General features: G+C 48.4%; 2 protein-coding genes across 2 annotated transcripts; one reads left to right on the top strand and one right to left on the bottom strand.

Annotated features, from left to right (window-relative positions):
• The first annotated feature begins 869 nt into the window (after positions 1-869).
• LOC146420877 (interleukin-12 receptor subunit beta-2-like) lies at positions 870-14,632 on the top strand. Its single transcript, XM_085047934.1, has 16 exons — positions 870-1,472; positions 3,452-3,517; positions 3,895-4,206; positions 4,609-4,723; positions 4,947-5,122; positions 5,304-5,443; positions 6,088-6,232; positions 7,779-7,858; positions 9,393-9,609; positions 10,147-10,347; positions 10,880-10,981; positions 11,060-11,215; positions 11,958-12,095; positions 12,407-12,494; positions 13,144-13,243; positions 13,511-14,632. Exons 2-16 carry the CDS (start codon positions 3,460-3,462, stop codon positions 13,940-13,942), a joined length of 2,460 nt encoding a protein of 819 aa, XP_084904060.1. The 5' UTR covers positions 870-1,472; positions 3,452-3,459; the 3' UTR covers positions 13,943-14,632.
• A 3,438-nt stretch (positions 14,633-18,070) lies between these two features.
• LOC146420876 (SERPINE1 mRNA-binding protein 1-like) lies at positions 18,071-24,391 on the bottom strand. Its single transcript, XM_085047935.1, has 4 exons — positions 23,683-24,391; positions 21,109-21,282; positions 19,397-19,435; positions 18,071-18,514 (listed from the first exon to the last, which is right to left on the bottom strand). The coding sequence occupies exons 1-4, from the start codon at positions 23,719-23,721 to the stop codon at positions 18,458-18,460; spliced, it is 309 nt and encodes a 102-aa protein (XP_084904061.1). The 5' UTR covers positions 23,722-24,391; the 3' UTR covers positions 18,071-18,457.
• Positions 24,392-24,969: the final 578 nt, after the last annotated feature.

The following is a 24,969-nucleotide window of genomic DNA, read 5'->3' as shown; positions in this document are numbered from 1 at the left end:
AGGGGCTGGGATGGAATTCCCAGGGAAGCTGTGGCTGTCCCTGGATCCCTGGCAGTGTCCAAGGCCAGGCTGGACAGGGTTTGGAGCAGCCTGGGACGGTGGAAGGTGTCCCTGCCGTGGCTGGGGTGGGATGGGATGAGCTTTCAGGTCATTTCCATCCCAAACCATTCCGGAATCCAGCATTCTGTGACTCCCCATCCCCTCCTGTCCTCACTCCTACGGCTGAGGCTCTCCAGCTCCCCGAGCTCCCGGAGGTGACACCAGAGCCACCAGCAGCCCCTGGCAGTGTCCCCACCCCGCACCCTGGTGTCCCCACAGCCACCCCGAGCCCGACAGGGTGCCGCCGGGGCTTTCCCAGCGCCTCGCTGCCACCCGCGGGGGACAACCGGCGACTCGGGACTCCGCTGGGCACCGCGGCGGGCACGGGCAGCTGGCACAGCGTGCTGAGCTCCGCTGGCACCGGACAGCCTGCTCGGGCTCTGCTCCTGCAGCCCGGGGGGTCAGGAGGGAGCTGATTGCAGAAACATCGCCTTTTCCTCCTGGTTTGTCGCTGCCGAGGGGTTTCTCCTTTTTTTCTGGAGTCTTGTGGTCAGAAGAAGTCGATGGAGGAGGAATTGTAGGAAAAAGCGGAGTTTGGGGCTTAGAATTGAGGAAAGGGGGAAAGGAAAAGAAAAAAGAAAAGAAAAAAGAAAAAAAAAAAGAAAAAAAAGAAAAAAAAAGAAAAAATAAAAGAGAAGAGAAGAGAAAAAAAAGAAAAGAAAAGAAGAAAAGGAATAAGAAAAGGAAGAGGTGAGGAGGAAAAAAGAAGGAAAAAGGATAAGAAAAGGAAGAAGGGAAAGGGAAAAGGACAAATAAAAATAAAAAGGAAAGAGAAAAATAATTTTAAAAGAGAAGGAAAAGGAAAAAGACAAAGACAAAGACAAATGCAAAAGAAGAAAAGAGAAAGGGGAAAAAAGAAAAAAGGAAAATGATGAAAGATAAAATATAAAGGGAAGGAGAAGAGCAGCAAAGAAAATCGGGGCAAAAAAGCCAAACATTTTTTAAAGGGAAAAGAAAGGAAATAAGAAAAAAATAGAAGAAAGAAGAAAAAAAAAAAGGAAGCAAGAGTGTTTTACAGAGGGTGATGAGCTGGTGATTTCCTGCTGTCTGTCACCACGACACAGAGCTCTGGTCACCTGAGCCACCAGCTCAGCATCGTCCCTGTGAAATGCCCTGGGTGAGGCAAACAGCCCCATTCCTGTGATGGCAGCCGAGCCAGGAGTGAACATTCCCGGGAAATCAGCGCAGGCAGGAGAGGTGTGGATGGAGGAGGATTCGGCAGGAGAGGTGGGATTGGATTCTGCAGAGCTCCTGGTGGTTTCCTGGCTTTGATCCATCCCAATCCTGCTGTGGTGGAGTGGAGCTGTGCCGGGAAGGACTCTGGAAAAGGGGAAGAGCCACGGGAACTGATGAAGGCAGAGGGGAGGCAAGAGGTAAAAAGAAGCTGTTGATATTGGGAATTTCGGGGGGTACCAGCTGCCGGGGCTAATTAACGGCAATTAATTAACGGCAGCTCTGGAAAGTAGCCCGAGTGATACTCCAGGCTTTGGGAGGGAGGAGAAGCAGTTGGAGACTCAAAGGTAAAATTTGGGATTCTTGGAGGATGCAAATTTTCGTGTCCCCTCGTTTGAACAGCTGTTGAAATAGCTGTGCTGAGGTGTCGGAGGCAGAAAAAGCTGATCGTAATCAGTCAGGAAAATCGAGTTTATGCCATTGATTAATTGCTAAATGCCATTGAAAAGAGAAGGAACAATAATAGCAAAATATTTATTTGTTAGAAGCTCTGTTAAGTGTGGCAGTGGGTTGTGGGAGAGCTGAAAAAAGGAGAGAAAGGAAAAATCACCTTACAGAGAAGGTAAAATAAGAGCAGATGTATCTCTGGACAAGCACCTTGTTCCAGGCAAGGGAAGCTGGGGTTTTCGTCTCTTTTCTTTTCTTTTCTTTTCTTTTCTTTTCTTTTCTTTTCTTTTCTTTTCTTTTCTTTTCTTTTCTCTTCTCTTCTCTTCTCTTCTCTTCTCTTTTCTCTTCTCTTTTCTCTTCTCTTTTCTCTTCTCTTTTCTCTTCTCTCTTCTCTCTTCTCTCTTCTCTCTTCTCTCTTCTCTCTTCTCTCTTCTCTCTTCTCTCTTCTCTCTTCTCTCTTCTCTCTTCTCTCTTCTCTTTTCTCTTCTCTTTTCTCTTCTCTTTTCTCTTCTCTTTTCTCTTCTCTTTTCTCTTCTCTTTTTTCTTTTCTTTTCTCTTTCTCTCCAAGGCTGTGGGGTGACCTGGAGTGCCACCATCGTCACAGAGCCTGAGAGGGAATGCAGAGAGCAGGAAAGATTCCCTAAAAACGCAGCCAGTGTCAGTAATCAGCACTGTGTAAGATTTGGGCACAAACAGTGTTTTCGGCGGGTGAAATGACTGAGATGTTCCTCTTTCCATCGCTCACCAGCCTGCTGTTCCTGTGAGCTCCTGGAACCCCCAGAGGAGCTGCTCTAGGAGAATTGGGGTTGAAAGCCAGCTCTGGAGCTGTGGTGCTTCTCAGCTGCTTTCCTTCCCGAGCTCGGGGGCTGCAGTGACAGCCAGAGTCCCTGTGGCACAGCCAGGGGGCACAGTGTGGCCCTGGGACTCTCCAAATTTTGGAGATGAGGCACGAGCAGGCACAGCCTGGCACCTCACAGACACCTCCAGACTCCCTGCACCTCCTGCCACAGGACAATCAATGCCCTCTGTATTTCTGTACCCAACACACTGCAGCACCCATTTCCCTCATTGCTGTGGAATATGGGTTTGTCCCTGTTATTTATTTTTCCCTGTTATTTATTTTTCCCTGTTATATTTATTTTTCCCTGTTATATTTATTTTTCCCTGTTATATTTATTTTCCCCTGTTATATTTATTTTTCCCTGTTATATTTTTCCCTGCTATTTCCCCTATATCTCAGCTCTGAGCTGGAGGTTGTTCCTCAGCAGTTCCTCATCCTTTTCTCCAATCACACTTTACAAGGTCACATCTTCAGCACTTCCCCAGCTGCACCTCTGACTAAATGACCCCAAATGAGGCTGTTTTTTGCCCCTTTCCGGGGTGTTTTGGGCAGTCGTGCTGCCAGCAGCAGGCTGTTCCCACAGCAGGTTATTGGAAGGCAGAGCATTTCCCTGAAGAGCCCCGGAGCTGTGATTGCTCATCCTGGCACTAGCGAATCACCTCCAGGAGGCACTGGGCGAGAAGTTTCGGGTGAGCTGAGCCACTGCTGCAAGGCTGAGCAGCACAGCCTCTGGGTTTCAATAAAACACCGGGATGGTCATTAGAAATACCTCAGGAAATTAGCATTTGAGATTATCTGAAGTGGTAAAGTAGCAAAGCAGTAAAACGCAAAGATTTGTACATGATATCCCCGATTTTTAGGAGCTGATAACCAGAAATCATTTCTCTCCAGGGACCAAAATGCCATTTGCATGGATGGTGCCCTCAGCGATTTTGTTGGTGCTGCACTTCACAGCAGGTAGGAAAGAGGTGTTTCCTCCTACAGAGAAATTAATGAAGCTCTCAGCCTAATTAGGGTGGGATTTTCCCAGCTTCCACTGGAGAGCAAAGAGTTGCTGACAAACTCTGCAGGGAGTTGTTTGGTGGAGCTGCTGGGTGTGTGAGAAAATCACCCCACAGAGTGTCCGCTGGCACTTTTAAAATCCCCAATAAAAGCAGTTTTTCCTGGGGCTGTGCTGTTTTTTGGGGAATTGGGGGAGATCCCGTGGCTGCTGATCCCAAACTGGGCACATCCAGGAATTTCTCCACATCCAGGGAGGATCCTCCTGGAGCACAGCATGTCCTGGAGGGAAGTTCTGGATGCCTGTTGGAGTTCGTTTTCCCATTTTCTCGCAGAATCCTGCAGGAAGGGGGCGGTGAGCGCCAGCAGAGCTGCCCGCGGCGCTGCGGGAGTGTGCGACAAGGGGAACATGACAGCCAGCACCGCCTGTGCCATCCGGCGTGGCACCAACGTCACCCTGTCCTGCCAGCTGGGCGCCGCCAGCTGCTGGGCAGCGATTTTCCTCAACAACTCGGAGCAGATCCGAAGCTGGGGTGGCTCTGTCAGCAAAACCTTCCTGGTCACCACCTACGGCAAGCACACCTTCAGCTGCAAAGCCATCTGTGACAAGACAAAACTGGTGTGTGGCGTCGATATCCGCTGTGGAAGTAAGGAAAGTTAGTTCTTGGTTAGTCCTGGTTTTTAAAGCTTCCCTGTGGCACCTCTGAGCCACCTGGGGGACACTGGCAGGGGTGGCTTTGTGCAGGACAGGGGGAGGCTGGGAGGGACTTTTCCTGTTGGAAATATTCCTGTCTGGAATTGTTATTCCAGCTCTGTTGTTCCTCAGGGGAGAGAGGTTCAGTAAACCTGCCAGCTCGGGGCAAAGAGCATCCTCCCTGCCAAACATCTCCTGAAGTGTCTCCACCACCTTTAGGGAAGGAGCACTGCAGGCCAGGCTGGGTGGAGCTCTGAGCAGCCTGGCCTGGTTGAAGATGTTGGACTGAAAAACCTTTAAAAGTCCAGCTCAGACCAGGCTGTGGCTGTAAAACTGACAGGAATTTGTGTTTCAGACCCTCCAGATGAGCCCAGGAACGTGTCCTGCATCCAGCAGGGGACAGGGGGACATCCCACCTGCACCTGGGACAGAGGAAGGCTCACCTACCTCCCCACCACCTATGGAATAGAGTAAGCAATGAGGATTTTATTACAGGTCCTGTAAACGGAATTAACACCTAATTTCACCCTGGAGGAGATTTCTGACCATGCCCTGCTGCAGGGAGCTCCCTCAGGGTTAGCAGACCAAAAGGGTGTCCCAAGCCATCCCTCTGGATAGGGAATTGTCCCAACCCACCCAAAATTCACCTTTCTTGCTCCACAAAAATGTAACCAAACCTTTCCTTCACTCCAGGCTCTCCAATGGCACTGATGCCTTTTGCTTCCCAGAGGAAAATCCCAGTCAGGGGTTTGGCTCTCAGGCCCTGAGCAAGCTGGATTTTGACTCCAATTACACCGTGGTGGTTTCTGCCTCCAATGAATTAGGAAATGCCTCTTCCCAGCCACTCACCTTCACGTTAATGGACATAGGTAAAGATCCACTGCCCACCCCTCAGTCAGCCCCAGCCCTCTGGGAAAATCTGAAAACATTCTGAGGACTTTCAACCTCTTGGAAAAATCATCCATCCAGCCTACAGCAATAATCCCATTTTCCACCTAACCCCCCATATTCAGTGCTCTCCCTAAGCTGTTTCTTTCTGTTTGCTGCCAGTGAAGCCACATCCTCCCAGCTTTTCAGTGGAATTTGATAATTCTTCTGCCACCAGCTGCACCTTGCTGTGGCACCATGAAGCACAAGCCCAGCACTGCAGGCTGAGATATCGACCCCTCAGCAGGCTCTCCTGGAGCTCGGTAATCCTCCTGGGGTGGAGGGAGTTAGGGACCTGCTGGGGAGGAGAAGATCCAGGGAGAGCTCAGAGCTCCTGCCAGGGCTTGAAGGAGCTCCAGGAGAGCTGGAGAGGGACTGGGGACAAGGCATGGAGGGACAGGACACAGGGAATGGCTTCCCACTGCCAGAGGGCAGGGATGGATGGGAGATTGGGATGGAATTTCTGGCTGGGATGGAATTCCCAGAGAAGCTGTGGCTGCCCCTGGATCCCTGGCAGTGTCCAAGGCCAGGCTGGAGCAGCCTGGGACGGTGGAGGTGTCCCTGCCATGGCACTGGATGGGCTTTAAGCTCTCTCCCAACCCAAACCATTCCATCATTTCATTACTTTAAGTGGCAAAAGAAACATTTTGCTGGGTGCTGAGCAAATCCCTCAAACAGAGATTCCATTATTGGCATATAATCAATGAGGGATTCTTCAGGTGAAGCACTGAAAGCCTGATGATTCCTCACATCATTCCTTGACTTACTAAAGCTGCCTCAGATCAGAGATTTCCTCCTGTTTTTAAAGCTGTGTCTGGCTGGGCTTCACCTGGGCATTTCTAACCCAACTTCCCACTGCCTACAACTCCTTTTCCCTTTCTCCTCGTGTTTTTTATCCCCACTGAAGGTGGAAATCCTCAGCAGGGAGACATATCACCTGCAGGGGCTGGAGCCTGACACAGCCTACGAGTTCCAGGCGAGCTGCAAGCTCCTCCCGCGGCGAGGGCTGTGGAGCGACTGGAGCAGCAGGCAGAGCACAACTCCAGCCGCAGGTAAGGCAATCTGCCCCAAAACTGCTCTGCAGCCCGCGGGAAACTCCAGCTGCTGAGGCCAAACTGAGCTGGGTGGTTTGGTGGAGAATCTAGAGCCAGACCCGGAGCCAAGAGAGAAGTTTCTGTGGGAGAAAATTGCTTTTTTTAACGAACGGGAGGTGAAGCTGTTGGTGTTCCTCGTGAAACAGGAATTTCCAGAGCTGGCTGAGAACAGCTGGAGGAGCTGGAAGGAGATGTAATTTAAGGTCTCATCCAACCCTCCTCACTCTGTGATTCTCTGATCTCCTGGCTGCCGTTTTTTGTGAATTACCGGGAGGTTGGTGCAGTTCTCACTCAGCCCGTTTCCCTCTGCCGCAGCAGCACTTTCTGTAAGGAGCATTGATTGACGAGGGAGGTGTGAACTTTTCCTTGCCTCCCCCACCTTCCTCTCGGCACTTTTCTCCCCTTTCTCGTCGCACCCTGAGTTTGTGGTCATCACCCCCAGCCAGCCAGGGGGAGGATGAGAAGGTTTTTAGCTGATCAGAGAGCATTTTCTGCCCTCAGACCAGGGGAGGCTGCAGATGAGAAGCTCTGGGTGCATCATCACCACTCGGTCAGAGCAACTCAAGTTCTCCACGAGTTGTCTCACTGCAAACCCCAAAATTGCACCTTTTCAACGAGAAATTCCTCTTTTTCCTGCATCTTTTAGTGCAAACTGCTGAAATCCTGCCTTGCCCATGTGGTTGGTGAGCTTCCAAAGCCAGGCTGGAGGGCAGCAGATGCAATCCCACCTTCTGATTTCTCTGCTTGGAGCTCTCGAAGGGATGTGATGAGTTTGTGCTGCTCAGGGACCTTGAGGAGCCAAGCTCTGCCACCTCCTGTCACCTCAGCTTTCCTGACACATTTATCTCTGGATTTTTGGGGGCAAATCCACCAGCCGGAGCTTCCCCTGAATATAAAGCTCCCAAATTATTTTGGGAGGTTTATTCGAAGCATCAGGAGTTTCCAGTGGGAATTGTGGAAGGAGCTGGGGATTTAAACCACCCCAGACATAGGTTTGTTTGAAACATCAGGAGTTTCCAGTGGGAATTGTGGAAGGATTTGGGGCTTTAAGCCACCCCAGACAAGCTGTTAAAGGCATTTATTGCCTAGAGCCAGACAGGGAAATCCTGCAGATCCCACCAACCCCAAGGACCTTCACAAGCCTCCAATTGATGCAAATTCAGGAGCCAATGCAGTGCCTTTGATGTGTGGCTTTCCCTGGGATTACCGAGGGCAGGATGGAGGCAGCAGCAGATCCAAACCCCTCCTTGGATTTATGGCTCATTCTCCCGATTATTCCCATCCTAAACACAGCCAAACAGCACCCAACGTGGGCTATCACCTCCTGCAGCCTTGCAGGGGCGTTTTAAAGCTTAAATCATGAATTTTCTCAGGGGTTTTACCTACTTTTGAAAGCTGAAATCTGAATTTTCTCAGGGGTTTTACCTCCTTTTCCTGCCCTCGCCTTGTTTGTTGGCTGCAAACCCCAGCCATTCCCACTGCTGCCCTTTTCCTTCCCCTCCAGTGCCAACTGGGATTTTGGATGTTTGGTATCGCCAGCAGGATGTGGATTCTGAGCACCAAAACCTCTCCCTGTTTTGGAAGGTGAGTTCAGCAAAACCCCAGCAGGGGCAGCAGCTTTCCTGCCCTCCCAGGGACCAATTCCTTCCCCAAATGGAAGGAATTGGAAGGAATTGCAATCCCACATTGTAATTTCTCTGCTTAGAGCTCACAAAAGGATGTGATGAGTTTGTGCTGCTCAGGGACCTTGAGGAGCCAAGCTCTGCCACCTCCTGTCACCTCAGCTTTCCTGACCCATTTATCTCTGGATTTTTGGGGGCAAATCCACCAGCCAGAGGATGGAAAGAATGGGATCATCTTCCCTGTGTCCTGTCCCTCCATCCCTTTGTCCAAAGCTCCTCTCCAGCTTTCCCAGCTGACAGCATTTTTGGGGTCTGGAGGGCAGAGCTGGGGGCCAGAACCCCACACAGAATTTGGGTTAAAACCCCCAGAGTTGGGTAAAAAATTCACTGTTTTTCCCCCCACACCAGCAAGAGCCCCAGTGGGAGTGAAAGCAGAAATTCTAATGAGATTCTGTGACCCCAGAGGTTGTGGCTTTAACTCGAAGACCTTTATCTTGCAGCACTTTCTTTATCAGAAGTGACTTCCTGCAGCATCATTCATAAAACAGGGTAATAAACTGCATTTGGGGTTTTCACAGCAGCTTCAAAGCCAAAGGCTGAGCCTCAGCACAACATCCTGTGAGAAATGTGCTCCTACTACCAGCCAAACGCCAAAAAAATGCCAAAAAAAAGGGTTTAAAATCTAATTTCAGCAGGTTTTCATAGTGGTTCCAGCTCTGTCTGTGTCCTGAGGCACTGCCAAAGCACCAGGAACGCTGCAAACATTTTGGTTGGTGCCTCAGGCTTTGTTTTGTTATGACAAAAATCAGCCAAACTGAAGAATTCATGTCACAGAAACATCAGGAAACTGAAACTGGGAGTACAAGTGCAGAGGGGAGCAAAACCCAGGGTGTGGTGTCACCCAGACCTCAGAGATGTGTGTTCTGAGTGCTTCCAGTTCAATAATTCCTTATCGTGGCTTGAAGTAAAATCCAAGTTTTCCCTCCAAATCAAAACTTGCTCAATTTGACAAATCCAGCTGTGTTGTTAATAATCTTTTTTTTCCCCACCTGGTGAGAAGTGTGGTTTGAATCCATCTGCAGGGCAGGAAGTGTTTCACTGTCCCCAGCTGGGCTGCTGCTGGAAATTCAGCACCTCACAGCAAAGGAGCTTCACCAAACTGGAATTAAATGGGGAAAATAGATCATGGAGTGGTTTGGGTTGGGAAGGACCTTAAAGCCCATCCAGTGCCACCCCTGCCATGGCAGGGACACCTTCCACTGTCCCAGGTTGCTCCAACCTGGCCTTGGACAATTCCAGGGATCCAGGGGCAGCACAGCTTCTCTGGGAATTCCATCCCAACCCCTCCCAGGAACAATTCCTTCCCAATATCTCATCTGAATCTCTCCACTTCCACCCTAAAGCCTTTGTCCTGTCCCTCCAGCCCTGTCCCCAGTCCCTCTCCAGCTTTCCCACCCCTTTGTCAGACACACTGACAGCTGCTCTTTCCCCCACAGGCTCTGAGCAGGTCGGAGGCAGGAGGGACAATCCTGGGATACACAGTGACCTGGGCAGGCCTGCAGCACGGGGAGCTCCCAGAACAATCCCACCACACCACCCAGACCAGCTTCTGCAGGGTCACCCCCAGGGTGAGCCACAGGGTCACTGTCACTGCCCGCAACTCCCGGGGCAGCTCCCCCCCTGCTGCCGTCCTGACCCGCCTGGGCAGCCAGGGTAAGCTTCTGCTGCTCTGGATGGCTTGCAGTAACTCCAGGGCTCTGCTGTGTGCCACAGACCTGCAGCTGTTTGGTCCCACAGCGTTCTGCTCATCCAGGGCCATCCCAGTGGGATTTGGGGATCTGCAGATCTGATTTTCCCTGGGGTGTTTTCCGGCTGAACACCCCCAGTTCTGAGCACCCCAGAGGGGCTCCAGCCCTTGGGACATCCCCATTCCTCCTCTGGAATCACCCCAGCAGCCCCACAGCCTGTTTTGTGGCTCCATCTCCAGGGTGTTGGGATCTCCTGGGATTTGGGGTGACACAGCCAAGCCGTTCTGTGGGTGTTGCAGGACAGAAGACAACAATGTGACTTTTCCTACCAGCACATCCCTCACCCTTCCACGATCACCTTTTCTTTACTTACAGTTCATTTTTATCCTTCCCATGGTGCCAGAGTGGGTGAGACCCCGTAAAACCCAAACATCAAACTCTATTTTTTAAACTTCAGGCTGCGATAACTTTGTGCTGACTGGTTTTTGTTCTCCCCTGCCAGATCTGCCTCCTCCCCAACGAGTCTCTGCCGTGGCCCTGGGCAACAGCAGCATCCTGGTGAGCTGGAGCCCCCCTGCTGGAGCTGCTGTGCCCCTCGGGGGGTACGTGGTGGAGTGGGCAGAGTCCCCGAGGGACCCCCAGCTGCAGCCCCAGCGCTCCTGGGTGAAGCTGTCACCTTCCCACCTGAGCACAGTGATAGCAGGTAGGTGCCACCCTGGGCTGGGCTGTGAGGAGTGCAACAGCTGGGTTGGAAAGTATTTTAGGCAACAAGTCAGGTCTGAATTTGGCCTCCAAGGCCAGGTTGGAGCAGCCTGGTGTAGGGGAATGTATCCCTGGGGCTGGAGGGGCTTTAAGGTCTCTCCCAACCCAAATCTGGGATTCTGTGTTTCTATATTTCTATAATTTTTACTAAAATCACTTCCAGGGATCCAGGGGCAGCCACAGCTTCTCTGGGAATTCTGTCCCAGCCCCTCCCCACCCTCCCAGCCAGAAATTCCTTCCCCATATCCCATCCAACCCTGCCCTCCAGCAATGGGAAACCATTAATTTTCAGATTAAAGCCTACTAAGACTCTGCTGAGATGTGTTGATAGGAGAAAATTTCTTCCCCTTCTTTATGAAAGATCTACCACCAATCAGAAGATTAATCTCTGATTTAAGCAGCTGATGCAATATTTCTACCCTGACTGCAAATCCTTTAACCATCAACTCCCCAGTTTTAATTTCTCTCTCCAGAGCACATCAGAGATCATTTCTGCTATCAGATCCACGTGTCTGCACTTTATCAGGACAGAGCAGGACAGGCAGCATCCGTCAGGGGGAACTCCACAGCCCAAGGTAAACCACAGCAATGCTCTCCCAGGTGTTTTTAAGGCACCTGAAGCTCAGCTCTAAAGCCAGCCCTGTGTCCTGCAGCCCCAGCGGTTGGACCCCAGATGTTCACAGCCCCCTGGGCCAGTGGTGTCCTGGTTTCCTGGCAGGAGATCCCAGCTGCCCAGCAGAGGGGCTGCATCACTGCCTACCACATCTACCTGCAGAGGAGGGAGGGGCAGGGCCAGCCCCAGCTCTATGGTGAGTGCCTGGGGCTGGAAATGCTTCTCCTGCTGCCTTTTCATTGCTGAAGGTCTCCTGTGGGGTCATTCTGAGTTGCTTTCAGTGTGGAACTATCAGATTTCTCCCTGCTGCTTCCTTTCCCTCCTCCTCTTATTCTTTTTCCTCCTCTTCTTATTCCTCTTTATCTTTTTCTTCTTTCTCTTCCTCCTCCTCTTCTTCCTCTTCTTCTTCTTCCTTCTCCTCTACTTTTTTTCCTCTTATTCTTCTTCCTATTCCTCCTCTTATTCTTCTTCCTCCTCTTCCTTTTTCTATTTGTCTTCCTTTTCATTTTCCTTATTCCTCTTCCTCTTCCTCCTCTTATTTTTCCTCTTATTCTTCATTTTCTCTTTCCTTATTCCTCCTCCTCTTTCTCTTCTTTTTTCCTCTTATTCTTCTTCCTTTTCTTTCACCTTATGCCTCCTCTTCTTCTTCTCCTCTTCTTCTCCTTCTTCTCCTCCTCTTATTTTTCCTCTTACTCCTTTTTCCCCCCTCATTCCTCCTCCTCTTCTTCCTCTTCTCCTCTTCATTTTCCTCTTATTCTTCTTCCTCTTTTCCCCTTATTCCTCCTCCTCTTCTTCCTCTTCTCCTCCTCCTCCTTTTCTTCTCTCCTTCTTCCCCTCCCTCCTCCTCCCCTTCCCAGCTTTATTCAGAGCCCCATTCCAGCTGACCACACCAAAATCCCGTGCCAGGCTCTCCATTTCCATCCCGCTTTTCCCTCCAGCCGTTCCCGCCGGGAAAGCTCCTCACTCCCTGTACATCGCTGACCTGGAGCCCGGGGAGCACCACGACCTTTGGATGACAGCGGTGACAGCAGCCGGGGAGGGACCTCGGGGCAACAGCGCCAGCGTCTGCCTGGAAAGTAAGGAACCCTCACCAGGGTGGTCCTTGCCCTTGGATTTCCCTTCTCCACAGCTTGGGAATGCCTTTCCTGCTCCTCTTGAGTTCCTGGAGCTCTGCAGGCATTCTGAAGGTCTCTTGGTGTTCTTCAGTTGCTGAAGGTTTGTAGTTTCAGCTGGTCTGAAGATGTGGTGTCTCTGCCGCTAAGCTCCCAGTTCTGTGCTGAGATGTTTCCTCGGAGCTGAAGGGTGATTTGTTCATGGAACACAGAAAGATTTGGGGTTTTTTTCCATCTTTTTGATGGAGCTGAATGGTGGCTGCTCTGCATTTCAGGTGCCAGGGGCTGGGTGACTCTGGTGCTCATCTGCAGCTTCTTCATCCTCTCAGCCTGTGTTTGTTCTGTGCCTCCAGCAAGGAAAGTGTGAGTGGATCCCTCTGGTGTGTCCCAAGAAAACTGGGATGGTTAGAAGGGATTAAATCCCAGACTGATTTGGGTTGGAAGGGACCTTAAATCCCATCCAGTGGCACCCATGCCAGGCAGGGACACCTTCCACTGTCCCAGGCTGCTCCAAGCCCCAGTGTCCAGCCTGGCCTTGGACATTTCAGGGATTCAGGGGCAGCCACAGCTTCTCTGTGTACCCTCTGCCAGTGCATTTTAATAATCTTTTCTCCTAATTAATCTAAATCAACCCTCTCTTATTTTACTCTTTTGCTCTTTACTCTTTTACTTTAAAACCCTTTTCCCTTGTCCTCTGGGATGGTCATGTCCCTTCATGACCACAGAACAGCGAGGACTGCTCAAAATGAAGATTTCAGAGTGCATGAATGACAATAAAAACACCCTCTGAGGTTAAACTACAGCTGTAGTCTGCAGATAGTGGGAATTTTTACCCAGATCTTAAAACCAAACTGAAGGGGAGCAATCCTTGGGAATTAGTCCCATCCACCCAAGAGCTCTGCAGGTCCCCCTGAGGGCAGAGCCACCATCACACCTGGGTTAATCCCACACCAAGGGTGCTGCAGGTACCACCATTCATTCCTGGCTTTATTTGATTTTCTCCCCCCTGAAGATTCCAGGCTCTCCTCTCCCTCCTCCTGCCGCAGTGGCAGAGCAAAGCCATTCCCGACCCTGCCAACGCCACGTGGGCCAAGAGCTTAATGGCTACCAAGGTAAATTAGAAGGGTTTTTCATTCTAATCCCACAACCTTCATTAAAAAAAAAAACGATGGGAGCCCTGCGAGGCAGTAATCTCCTAAAGCAGCAAATCCAGCAATCTCTGGCAGAGGATAATCTCCGTCGGAGGAGACTGGAGGCTGTGCTGGGCAAATTCAATGCAAGAAGAAGGCAGAGATCTTCCATTTTTAGCAGGATGAGGGGCTGTGGGGAGGGAGATCCCAGGAGATCCATGCCGGGATTCATTCCCTGTCCTCCCGCAGGCGGAGCTGAGCACTCCCTCCAGCCTCTTCCTGCCCTGCGGCTTCGAAGAGCCCGAAACGACCACGGTGGAGGAAACCTTCGAGCGGCCCGAGCCCCCCAGCCGTGGGGACAAGCTGCTGGTGGGCAGCGCTGGCAGCAGGGGACACGGGGACTGGGCTCAGGAGGGCTCGGGGGATGAGCAGCAGCTCCCTGAGCTCTACCAGAGGCTGGTGGTGGAGGTGATGGAGCCCCCGGGGCCCGTGGCTGAGTACATCTCCAACCCTGGCACCTCTGCCGTGTCCCCAGAGCTGGACAGTGACCCCGAGCCCCCCGAGCTCGAGTGCAGCCCCCTCTCCATCTTCCCAGCCCCATTCCTGCCTCCTGCCCTTTGCTACGAAGGGAATCTGACTTTGGACAGAGTGAAACTCAACTGCAGCTCCTTCCCGAGGTAGGAGCCAAGGTGAGCCCAGCAGGAATTTTGGCACTTTGCAGAGTATTTCAGGTACTCGGTGGGACCCTGGCCTGGATTTTGGCCCTTCCCAAACCATTTCAGTGTTTCAGCCCAGCCAGTCCAGTCACACACACGTGACACCTCCAAGTGACAAAAACCTTTCCCATGTCACACCTCACCAGAGGACATGGCTGCTCCCACAGAATGTTCTGAAATCAAAGAAACCTGAAAGCAATGCCAGAGCTGGATTTTGGGAGGTTTTCATTCCTCAGGCTCCTGCAGTCCTCAAACTCTGGCCCATGGCCACGAGTGGCTCATCCTGGCTGGGTCCAGCCCAGGATCAGAGGTGGAAAAACCTCATTTCCACTGGAAAAAACAAGGAACTGCAAAAGAGGAGGATGGAACAGCCTAGCACCCAGGATGGCAGCTGCAGCTCTTGTTCCTCCACTGGCACTAAGTCACAGAGTCCCCAGTGCCACCAGGTCCATGAGGGACACAACACCAGAGCCAGGAAAATTCCTCACCAGGAATAACAGCAGCAGGCAGCACCTGTACTCAGCCAAATGGATTGTCAAGAGGAATTTCAGTGATTTATTGGAGTGTTCTAATTACAGGTTTGAAGGGTGTTACACATTTAATGGCTTTGTTTACGAGATGTGTGTGTGTATAAATAAAATGTTGGAAATCTGAACTTGGTTTCCTGTTGTTTTCTCTGGTGGAGCTCCAGGGCTACACTGCAGCTCGACACAGAACAATTAGAAAATAAAAAGCTGGAACATTGCAGTTGGAGATGGAGGATGAGCTTACCTGGAGCATCCACAGCTGGGGACATGGGGTGTGGAGCAGTGGCAGAACTGCTGCTGCCACCATGCTGTGCCACCATGGCAGGGACAGCTGTCACCCCAGGTGGCAGGAGCAGCCCTCAGCAGCCCCACAAAGTGTGGGACAGAGATGCACCACGAGGCTGAGAGCCCAAGGGCTGGATTTGGGGGATCTCTCAGCCTGTCCCCCCCATTCTCAGGGGGACACCTCCACTAGTCCAGGTTGCTCCAAGCCCCATCCAGCCTGGCCTTGTTCCATGTTCAGCACAGGGTGTTTCCCCAGAAAGCAGCTTTTTGGGGATAAGGAGCAGAGGAACAGGAGGCTGAAGCCAGCCCAGGTCACTGCTTTGCCACTGGCCCAGGTGGCTCAGAGGCCACTGCCACCCTCAGCTACACCCAGTGCAAGATTTGGTGCCCAACAGCAGCTCAGCCAGTTCCCTTTTGGGTTCTGAGCTCTGGGCCCTCCAGAGGTCCCACCTCTGTCACCTGGCTGGGTGACATCCAAGGAAAAATCTCCCCCAGAACTGGGTCAGACACCCGAAAAATCAACTTGTTTCCTGCTCTCCACATCCTGCCTGGGAACCACCCCGGCAAGAGGATTCTGTCTGAGCACCACAACTCAGTCCCTCAAGTCAGCTCTGCATAACCAAACTGAACTAGAAAAGCAGATTAGATGCCAAAAAAAAATTTTTAAAGCATTATTTTGCCATGCATCTCATTCTGCATGTTTTCTACTTCCATGGAGACAAGAGAACATCAGAATTAATTTTCTCCTCGCTCTGCAAATCTCCAAATAAATCAAAACATGGGGCTTCCTGTCCAGTCTCGCTCCAAGAGACAATGACCAGACTTTTGTAACTCCAACCTGGGAGTCTCCCAGTAAGGGCAGAGGAAGCTTTTCCTTCCCAGCAGGAATATCAGGTTTGGCTTTCCTGTGCAAACCCATCCATGGTGGGCAGTTATTACAGGTGAGGTGGTCTCAGCTCCTCCAACTCCACATATTCCCAGATTTCTGACATTCCAGGAGACTCCACATCCTTTCCCACACAGCCAACACTTGCACTGATTAATCCCCCTGTTCCCTCCCACTACCTCCCAGAATTCCAGCTCTGAGCTGAACTTCCATGCTCAAACCTTGCCACTGCTCATTCCAAAGCCAATTTGCTCCGTGCTTCCAACTTTTTCTGCTGATCATCTTTCCCAATGGATCAGAACTTAAAAAGTTGTAGTCCCCTAGATTTGGTGTGAGAGGAGAAGTAGATTTGGTGTGACAGCAGCAGAAGCAAGAGGACAGAAAATGCTATTAAGAGCAAATTAATTAATCATAAATAACCTACTTGGGAGATGCTTTCCCAAGGAAAAGTCAATGCTGGGAATGGGAATGCCCATGCTGGACTTCCTGGAAAAAACTCTAGAAGAGCTCTATGAACCTAAGTGGTTTCATTTCCATGTGTTTTCAGGACATTTTTTTTTTAAAGAGCATGAAAATAAACCTTTATTTCAGTCAACACCCACCAATATTAAAGATAAATGTTCACAGTTTTAGTTCTTGACACAAATGGACTGAAAGAGGCAAATTTACATCTGGCAGAACAGCAGAAGGACCAATGTTAAGTACAAGCTGTGTTGAAAATCCCTCTAGGTGCCCTTTGGGAATGCTCTGCAGCAGGAAAAGGGAAAGCTGCTGGGCAAATCCAGCCAGCAGGGCCCCAAAATCATCTGGGTGGCAACTGGAACAGCAAATAGTTTGGATAAACCAAGTTTCTGTTCCAGGGAAAGCTTTGCTCCATTGTTTCTGTGTGAGTTGTGTTCCCCAAGGTGTCCCTGATGGTGGAGGTGCAGCACATCCCAGCAAACCCCACTGGGAGAGGGAAAAGGAACAACTCTGTGTTCCTACAGCAGCCCCACACTGAGAGCAGGGTCAGGAAAGGTGAATCAAGAGATTTCCCAACCCTCAACTGGAGAATTTCCCTCCTCCTCCTGCCTGGGGCTGGAAATGCAGGTGAGGGAACTGATCCATGATACTCACAGTGGTTCCCAACACAAGCTCTCCTGGAAAACAGCTCAGGGAAAGCAAAGCCAGCTACCAACACCACAGCTGGGCAGGCTGGTGTTCCATATTCCAAGGTCTCCAACACTTTCTGCCTGTCCTGTACAGTTTTTAAAAAAATAGGGTGTTACCTCTGGTTTTCTACACACCTAAGAAACTACAAACAGGTTCTAAGCTGGCCAAGGAGGAAAATATGAAAGAAAAGGTTTGTTCCTATTCTCCTAACAAATGCTGCAGATAAAAACCCTAAGAAATCCCCTTTATCAGTCATTCACTCAACTCCTTTTGTGGATTAAAGAGATACACAGGGATGAAATCCAACCTCTGGTGAATTTTGGTGGGGAAGAAGGAATTTCTTACAATCACTCTCTGGAAAAACATTCACTGGTGATGTCCCAAGCAGATCTGGAGCACTGCACTGAGCCAGAGCTGGATTTGGGGTTTGGGTTTGTGTTTTTTGGTGTCTCATGCACAGATTGCCATTGTCCCAGTGTGACACCATGAGCCACAAGTCCCTGCTGAGAGCCTGGGGTTCCTTCCCTGGGAATGCCTCAGGTATTGCTGGACCTGAGTGTCAATCCCACACCCCACCTGGAATCCATGGGGATTTCCAGAGCCACACCTTCCCTCACCTCCCAGCTCCAAGGACAGGAATTACCTCCATTTCAGGGTATGCCAGCTCCAACAACAGGAATTCCCCAAATCTCAGGGCAAACAAAATGCAAAGATAATTTAAAAAACTCCTTTTTTTTTGCCAACAAAGTGTCTTGTTCTGTTGAAGGGAAGGAGGAGGGAATAAAGGTCCAAAAGGGGAGTGACAAGGTGGGATACAGGAATTTTAAAAAACCTGGTTTTCAGACCAGTTACCCATTGCTGGATCCATACACAGGTATTGAATCATAAACCAATGTGCTTTAAATCTTGATTTCAAGTATCTGCTTTCAAATTTTCTAGAAAGATTTTGTGTAAACAAACTACCCAACAGAGATGAAAAAAAAATGACTGTTTTTTCCATGTTGGAAATGAAGCATTAAAACTTAAGTACTCCAGGAGTTCATTCCATACAGCACTACCAGTCTGCCAAATTAATATCCCACAGATTCCATGGGCTGAGAAAAATCTGCCCAAGAGGAATTAAGGAAGCTAAAGTAGTGTGCAGTAATTAAAACCCAGTTTGGAGTTTGGAGGGGAGAAGAGGGGGAGGAAAAAAAGTCTAAAATTCTGAATTAAAAAAAATGAACACAAATGAAGGGAAAGCTTTTAACTGGTACACACTGTTCACACCTATATTTCAAGTTTGGAAACGCATATTTTCAAGCAGCAATACAAAAAAGTATCCATGAAGAATGCATAATCTCTGAAAAAATTATGAAAACATCCCTGCTACCATTACATTTCTAAATACAAAACTTGACTACCATATTGTTGCTTCTGTGTAGCGAGAGAAGTTCATTTTCAAAACAGATAAAATTCAGTCTTTAGGTGTGAATGGTATGAATGACAGTCTCTTTTTTTTTGTTTTTGTTTTTTTTTTTTTTTCTCGTTTGTTTTGTTTTCAATTTCTTAGTTGTTTTAGGATCCTTAAGCATGCAAGCCTCGGAGAGGAAGGCCCGACCAGGGCGGGGTTGGCTTTATGACATCCAGTTTAGGACAGAGCTGGGAAAGCCTCTGGGTCATCTACGTCAGGAGCAGAAGCACTTGACTGCAAGAGAAACATCACACAGTTATTGCCTTGAGGAAGAGGTGGGAGCACTTTGGGGTTGGAGAAATTACTACTAAAACAACCCTTTTTTGATTTATTCCAATTAAAAAAAAATATTCTAGGAAGTGTTCTAGAATGTTTTTTTGAGTCCAAGCTAGCTGGAGAGGAATTGTAGGCAAGCAGGCTGTGTTTGCACATCATTATTGCACATTTCTCTTTTTAAAGAGAACTCAGAATGGGGTGGATTGGAAAGGACCTTAAAGATCATGGATTTCCAACCTCCTGCCATGGAGATCCTTCCCTGTGGACCATCAATCCTTCCTTCCTAACTGAAATGTTACAGAACAGGCCCTGTCTGCAGCACAAATTAAATTTTCATGTGTGATTTTTCCCTCTCAGAAAAGAGATGTGGATAAAAAGTAATTTTTTGGTGCCAACTTAGCCCTAAAAATTCATACATTGGCCAAGGATCTCCTCAGGACTTTCCAAAAGAGCTTTTTGAAAGGCTCTGCACCACATCTAAAAACAAGTGCAGAAATTAAGAACTTCAGGATAATAACAATAAATTGCAGCAATTCTCACTTGGGCCACAAGGGATGAGGATGAGAAAAGCAGGAAAAGCCAAGAAGTGGAACTTCCTGTCATGCTATTAACTTCTCAAGAAACATATTTAAAATGCAAGTTGCATCACCACCTGTAGCTGCAGAGTCTCTGTCTTGCCTAAGACTCCACAGGCCACAAAACAGAATTAAAAAATAGTATCTGTAGTTTAAGCTACAGCTCAGCATCTCCAGTTGCTGAGCACACAAGAGCAGAAAGAGCCAAAAAAAGAGGAATTTTAGGTCCCTGACTGCAGGGAATGCACATGCAGAGCTCACCCACCTGGTTGGGCGTGTGGATCACATCAAACTCCTTGACCAACTGCAAGGAAACAAAAACACCACAAAATCAGGTGAAGGAAAGCTTGGAATTACTTTCTGGCAGCATTCTTGGAGAATATCAGTGAAACAACTCAGAGCAAACCACCACTGTTAAATTTCTATTTCTTAAAATATTTTTATATTGCTGTCAGGAGACAATTTCCCAGCTAACCAATCTAAAATTTGTAAAGTCTGTGTCTCTTAGAAGGGACAAAAATGAACAAATCTGAGTGAAGAAAACCACAGCACACAGACTGAGCTCATTTTCTAACCAGTAACAGTGTGACTGGATGCCTTTAAGGCAAATAAGTGATTCATAGTAAATTAAATCTTCACTGTAGCTACACTACAGTATTTGAACTTCACATATTCTCTCCCAAACCCCATTCATCAAGGCATTTCCCTGGTGCCTTAGCACCAAAGAAAGGAAAAACATTACTAAAAATTAGAGGAAAACCAGATTTTTCCAACTGGAAAATCTGAATTCTTCAGGTTCAGGACATGACATGCAGCTGTACAACCAGTCCTTCACCCCCAACAGGTCACAGTGCACACAGAGTGTCCTGGCTGGGGCTGAAAATAACCAGCCCAGCACTTGTGGCTCAGCTCTGGCACCAGCTGAGGCAGAGCTCATGGTACATTCAGATCTGTCCAGGCTGGAAAGTCATTTTTCAGGTTTAGACAAAAAAGACAGGCATTTTTTAAAAAAATCCAAATCCACCCTCCCTTTTTTGTGTTTGATGACAATGCTACTCAAACATCTAATAACTTAGCACAAACAATAACTGTAGCACAAATTAAATTTTCACGTGTGATTTCCCCTCTCCAAAAACAGATGTTGATAAAAAGTAATTCTTTGTGCCAACTTAGCCCTAAAAATTCATACATTGGCCAAGGATCTCCTCAGGACTTTCCAAAAGAGCTTTTTGAAAGGCTCTGCACCACATCTAAAAACAAGTGCAGAAATTAAGAACTTCAGGATACTCTTCACTTGGGCCATGAGGGATGAGGATGAGAAGGGAAGGAAGAGCCAAGTGGAACTTCTTGGAATATCCTGTCATGCTATTAATTTATCAAGAAACATATTTAAAATGTTTAAAAAAATTCACTTTAAAAGTGAACTGGTATAAAAGGAGTTTTGCTTGGGTTTAAAAGTGCTGTTTGTTGTCAGAGCATCTCCCCCAGAAATAAGAAAGAGCTGAGGTGAATTCCCCCATGGCTGAGAGCTGGGGTGGTGCTCACCTTGACAGTTCTGCCTCCAAACATCCTAATAACACCTTAGCTTAAAGTGAACTTGTATAAAAGGAGTTTTGCAGGGGTTTAAAAGTGCTGTTTGTTGTCAGTTCTGCCTCTAAATATCCTAATAAAACTTAGCTTAAAGTCAACTTGTATAAAGGAGTTTTGCCTGAGTTTAAAAGTGCCGTTTGCTGTCAGAGCATCTCCCCCAGGAAAAAGGAAGATCCCAGTGAGAGATGAGGTGAACTCCCCCAAGGGGTGGTGCTCACCTTGTCAGTCCTGCCTCCAAACACCCTAATAACTTAGCTTAAAGTGAACTTGTATACAAAGAGTTTTGCCTGAGTTTAAAAGTGCCCTTTGCTGTCAGAGCATCTCCCCCAGGAATAAGGAAGATCCCAGTGAGAGGTGGGGTGGATTCCCCCGAGGGGTGGTGCTCACCTTGTCAGTCCTGCCTCCACGGCTGGCCCTGCCCCCGCGCCCTCGGCCCCCCCGGCCCCCTCTGCCCCCGCGGCCAGGGCGGCCCAGGTCTCCAAAGTTGATCTCCAGCTGGGATGTGATGTCGTTGGCCGGCTTGCGGAAGTGGTGATCCATTACGGAGTCCTCAGCATGAGCCTGCAAGGAGGAGTTCTTCATCAGCAAGAAAAATCACCCCAAACCCCCTTTTGTGGCTGTGCTGTGGGCACTGCAGCCCCTGATCACACAGTGCCAGCAGCCAGTCCCTGGAGGGACTCAAGAAACTTGGACTTTCTTGTTAGAGAGCAAAGTGTTTTGCCTTTCTGAGATAATTCATGAGTTTACAGATTCATCCAAGTTGGAAAACACCTCCAGGATTGAGTCCAACCTGCACCCAATCCCCACCTTGTCACCAAACCATGTCCAGTCCTTCCTTGGACACCTCTATGGATGGGGATTCCAGCCCCTTCCAATGCCTGACCAGCCTTTCCATGGAGAAATCCTTCCCAAAATTCCATCAGAGCTACATGTCCTTACCCAGACCAAAGGGATTATTACCAAGTTGAGTACAGAATCTCATGTTGTAGCAATTCTCATTTCGTGTCCTGGTTCCATCAATTCAATCCATTCTTTTTCCACACTTGGCCACCCACCCTAATTTTGCTCCCTGAGGATTTGCACTTCATTTGCTTAGCTCTGGATGAATATTTAAAGACCAGGGAGCTGCTGAGAATCCCAATAGCTTTGCATTTGCTGTAACAGCAAACGAGGCACCAAGAGCTCAAGCACAAGGAACTGAAGGAGCTAAAACACAACCAATCTCCCCAGTGACACTGGGAAATGTGGATCTCAGCACCTTTGCCATGATATTCTCTTACTGGTTTGCTCCCAGGGTATTTGATGGAAACCTGAGCCTGGAGGAGCAAGGGATGCTCCCTGGAGTGACAAACACCATCAGTGTTATGATTCAGCACCTCGGAGAATTTCAATTACACACTGAACCCAACCAGGGGTTTTAAAAGCAATTATTTCTCCTATTTGACACAAATATTTTTTCCATGTGCAAGCCAGTTTTTTTTGCACTTAGGATAACGTAAAAAAATGTAAACAACTGCCTATTACAGCTCAACCGTGGTGTTTTGGAAACACAATATCCAACATTTTCCCTCCCTGCAAGCCCCCAGCTCCTGGCACAGCCATCACCACCTCCCTGGTTTTCCTACACAAATGCCATGTGCAGGCTTTAAGCTTCCCAACTCCAATTTACTTTTCTGCTCCAGTTACACAACATTCTGACTTCCAAAGGCAACACATTGTGCAATTAAGCCCTATACCCTTTAATTGCCATCTGTGGAGCCTTCACAAGGCTGCCAAGGGATGGAGAGGTCTGGAGTCAGAGCTGCTGTCAGAGATTGCATGGTCCTTCCCAATATCCCATCTATCCCTGCCCTGGGGCACTGGGAAGCCGTTCCCCCTTGTCCTGCCCCTCCATCCCCAATTTAATTAAAAATACTCCTTCCATGCTGCTTTATTTCCAACACATTCCACTGGGATGTATCCCACAGAACAGCTGCTCCTTACCCCACTCCTGATTTTATCCATTTCATTGGACACTTTTCCCTTAGAAATCTTTTCCCCAAACTTAGGAAGTTTGTCTGAGCAGAGAAAAGTCTTTGCACACCTCAGCCTGACAAGGCACCACTCAAACCTAACACCAACACTCTGTAGAACATCACAAAACACCTTAGTGATGGTTTTAATTCCTTTCTTGCTATTGAATTTTTTACCTACAGTTTTCATCACTGCAGGGTACTGAGAGTCTATTTTCCACTATTGGTAGCCATGTGACACTCTCTTTTCTGAGTGGATTTGTACAATAATTCTGTGCATTTCCTTCTCTATGCTGTTTTTACTTAAAAACAAATTACTATAGTTTACCAAAAATCACTATTTCTACATCTTGACTCTGATATAAGCACTAAACCAACAAATTGCAAATTCCCTGTGTAACCTGATGATTTCTCCATCCAAAGTAACTAAAGCTCATTTGAAACTCCAACAAAAGACTTGGCATGTTCTCCTCAGCCTCTTCCATCACTTGGGTGGTAAGTCAGACACACTGAACAAGTTGCTTATCCTGAAAAATCCTCAGAAACACTGAATTTCTAGGTAACTCTTTATAGTGTTTTAATAGCTGATCACTTCTTGAAGGCAGTGCTGCATTAAGGGTCTTGGGGAAGGCTGTCAAAAATTAAGAACAAACTACCAAGAGGGCCAAAGCAGACAGTGAGAGATGAAAAAAAACCAGCAGCATCAAAATAAATGGACTCATGACAAAAGCTTTTATGGTAAGGTTTGAAATCAGCAGGATGAAGAGCAAGGGGACTAAAATCATGATGGGTGCTGGATGGTGCACAGTGAGACAACAGGCATGGACAGAAGAGCTCCATATTCCATAAAACTCTCTATTTTGGTGAGTTTTTATCATCCAAACCTTCCCTGCTGAAGGGGCTCATGTCAACACACAGGTATCACCAGTTAGATAGAAAGGATCAGTACCTCATTTGAATCCAGCAGACTCCCCTGCATTTCTGTCATCGCCTTTGTCTGGTGACAGTTGTGTGTCCACGCCAAAGTGACAAAAGGAACAAAGGGAGAAAACAAAAGGAAGAAATGAGACTCAACTACATACAGGAACAACAGGTAATCAGGTCACACGAACTGCTGGGTACAGATGGCACTGAGCACATGGAGCAGCAGAGGGATGAGGCAGCAGCTGTGCAAGCGGCCAGAGAGATCACAGCGTGGATGTGCCAAGTGAGGAGACAAGAGAAAGCTCAGATGGACACCAAAAAGCTCAGATGGGACACCAAAAAGCTCAGATGGGACACCAAAAAGCTGCCCATGAGCTGCAGGAAGCCCTGGCAGAGACCACACATGCAGATTGGTCTCCAGCACGGCCACATGTAAGGCACAGAGATGGGAAGGGAAGAGCTGGGATGGTTAAATCATTGTTCATGGAAATCTTCCTGCAGAGCCTTCATTCAAGAGTCATTCCTTCCAACTTGGAGAAGATGAATTATTCTTTTCCAAAATATATTTCCTAATCTCCCTCTGCAACCTCCTCTAAGGAAGTGAGTGGATTAGTGAGGAGGTTAGAAGAGGCACAGCAAGTACAGAGATCTACTGGGGATCAGTTTTTCCAGGAGTCCTGCATTCCACTTTTGGAATAAATTTTAAGACCTGTCCACAATAGAACTCTTTCCTGTTTTTTGTAGGAATTGAAGCCTCAAGCCACTAAACCAGCTGCAGAGAAAGGAAAGAGGAGGATCTCTGTTTTGTGGCATAACCCCATGTCCTGGAAAGAGGCTCATTGGAGCAGAGCTGCCAGTGCCCCAGGATTTCAGATTAAATCAGCAAGAATCTGAGACAGAATTGAGAGTTCATTTAATCCAAAGTATCACCTTCCAGTACCTGCAGAGCAAATGTGAAAAAGAGGAAAGACCTCAGACAGGGTCAAGCATTTCACCCCTCGGTGAGGAGGACAAGGAGAAGGAGGACAGCTCTTTCCCAAGACACAGGCAGAGGAGCAGCACTAGATCCTCATCCCAGAGCCCTAGGGAGTTCTCATGCTAGAGGAATGCAGGTGCTCAGCACAGTATTTTGAATTTCTGGGAGATCTACTGGGGCACATGGTGTTTTTCAGCCAGAAGAGTACAGAAGATGTGGAGCTGAAAACCAGAATTTACCTATAAACCAAATCACTTCCACACATCATCTCCCTTCTTACCAATAAGAATCAGAGAAACATTAATTTCTTGACTCCAAAGTACATCCAAGAGGACA

Source organism: Lichenostomus cassidix, unplaced genomic scaffold (genome assembly GCF_008360975.1).
Source record: "Lichenostomus cassidix isolate B80296 unplaced genomic scaffold, HeHo_3.0 HiC_scaffold_508, whole genome shotgun sequence".
Classification (NCBI taxonomy): domain Eukaryota; kingdom Metazoa; phylum Chordata; class Aves; order Passeriformes; family Meliphagidae; genus Lichenostomus; species Lichenostomus cassidix.
This window is presented reverse-complemented; position numbering and strand designations above follow the sequence as displayed.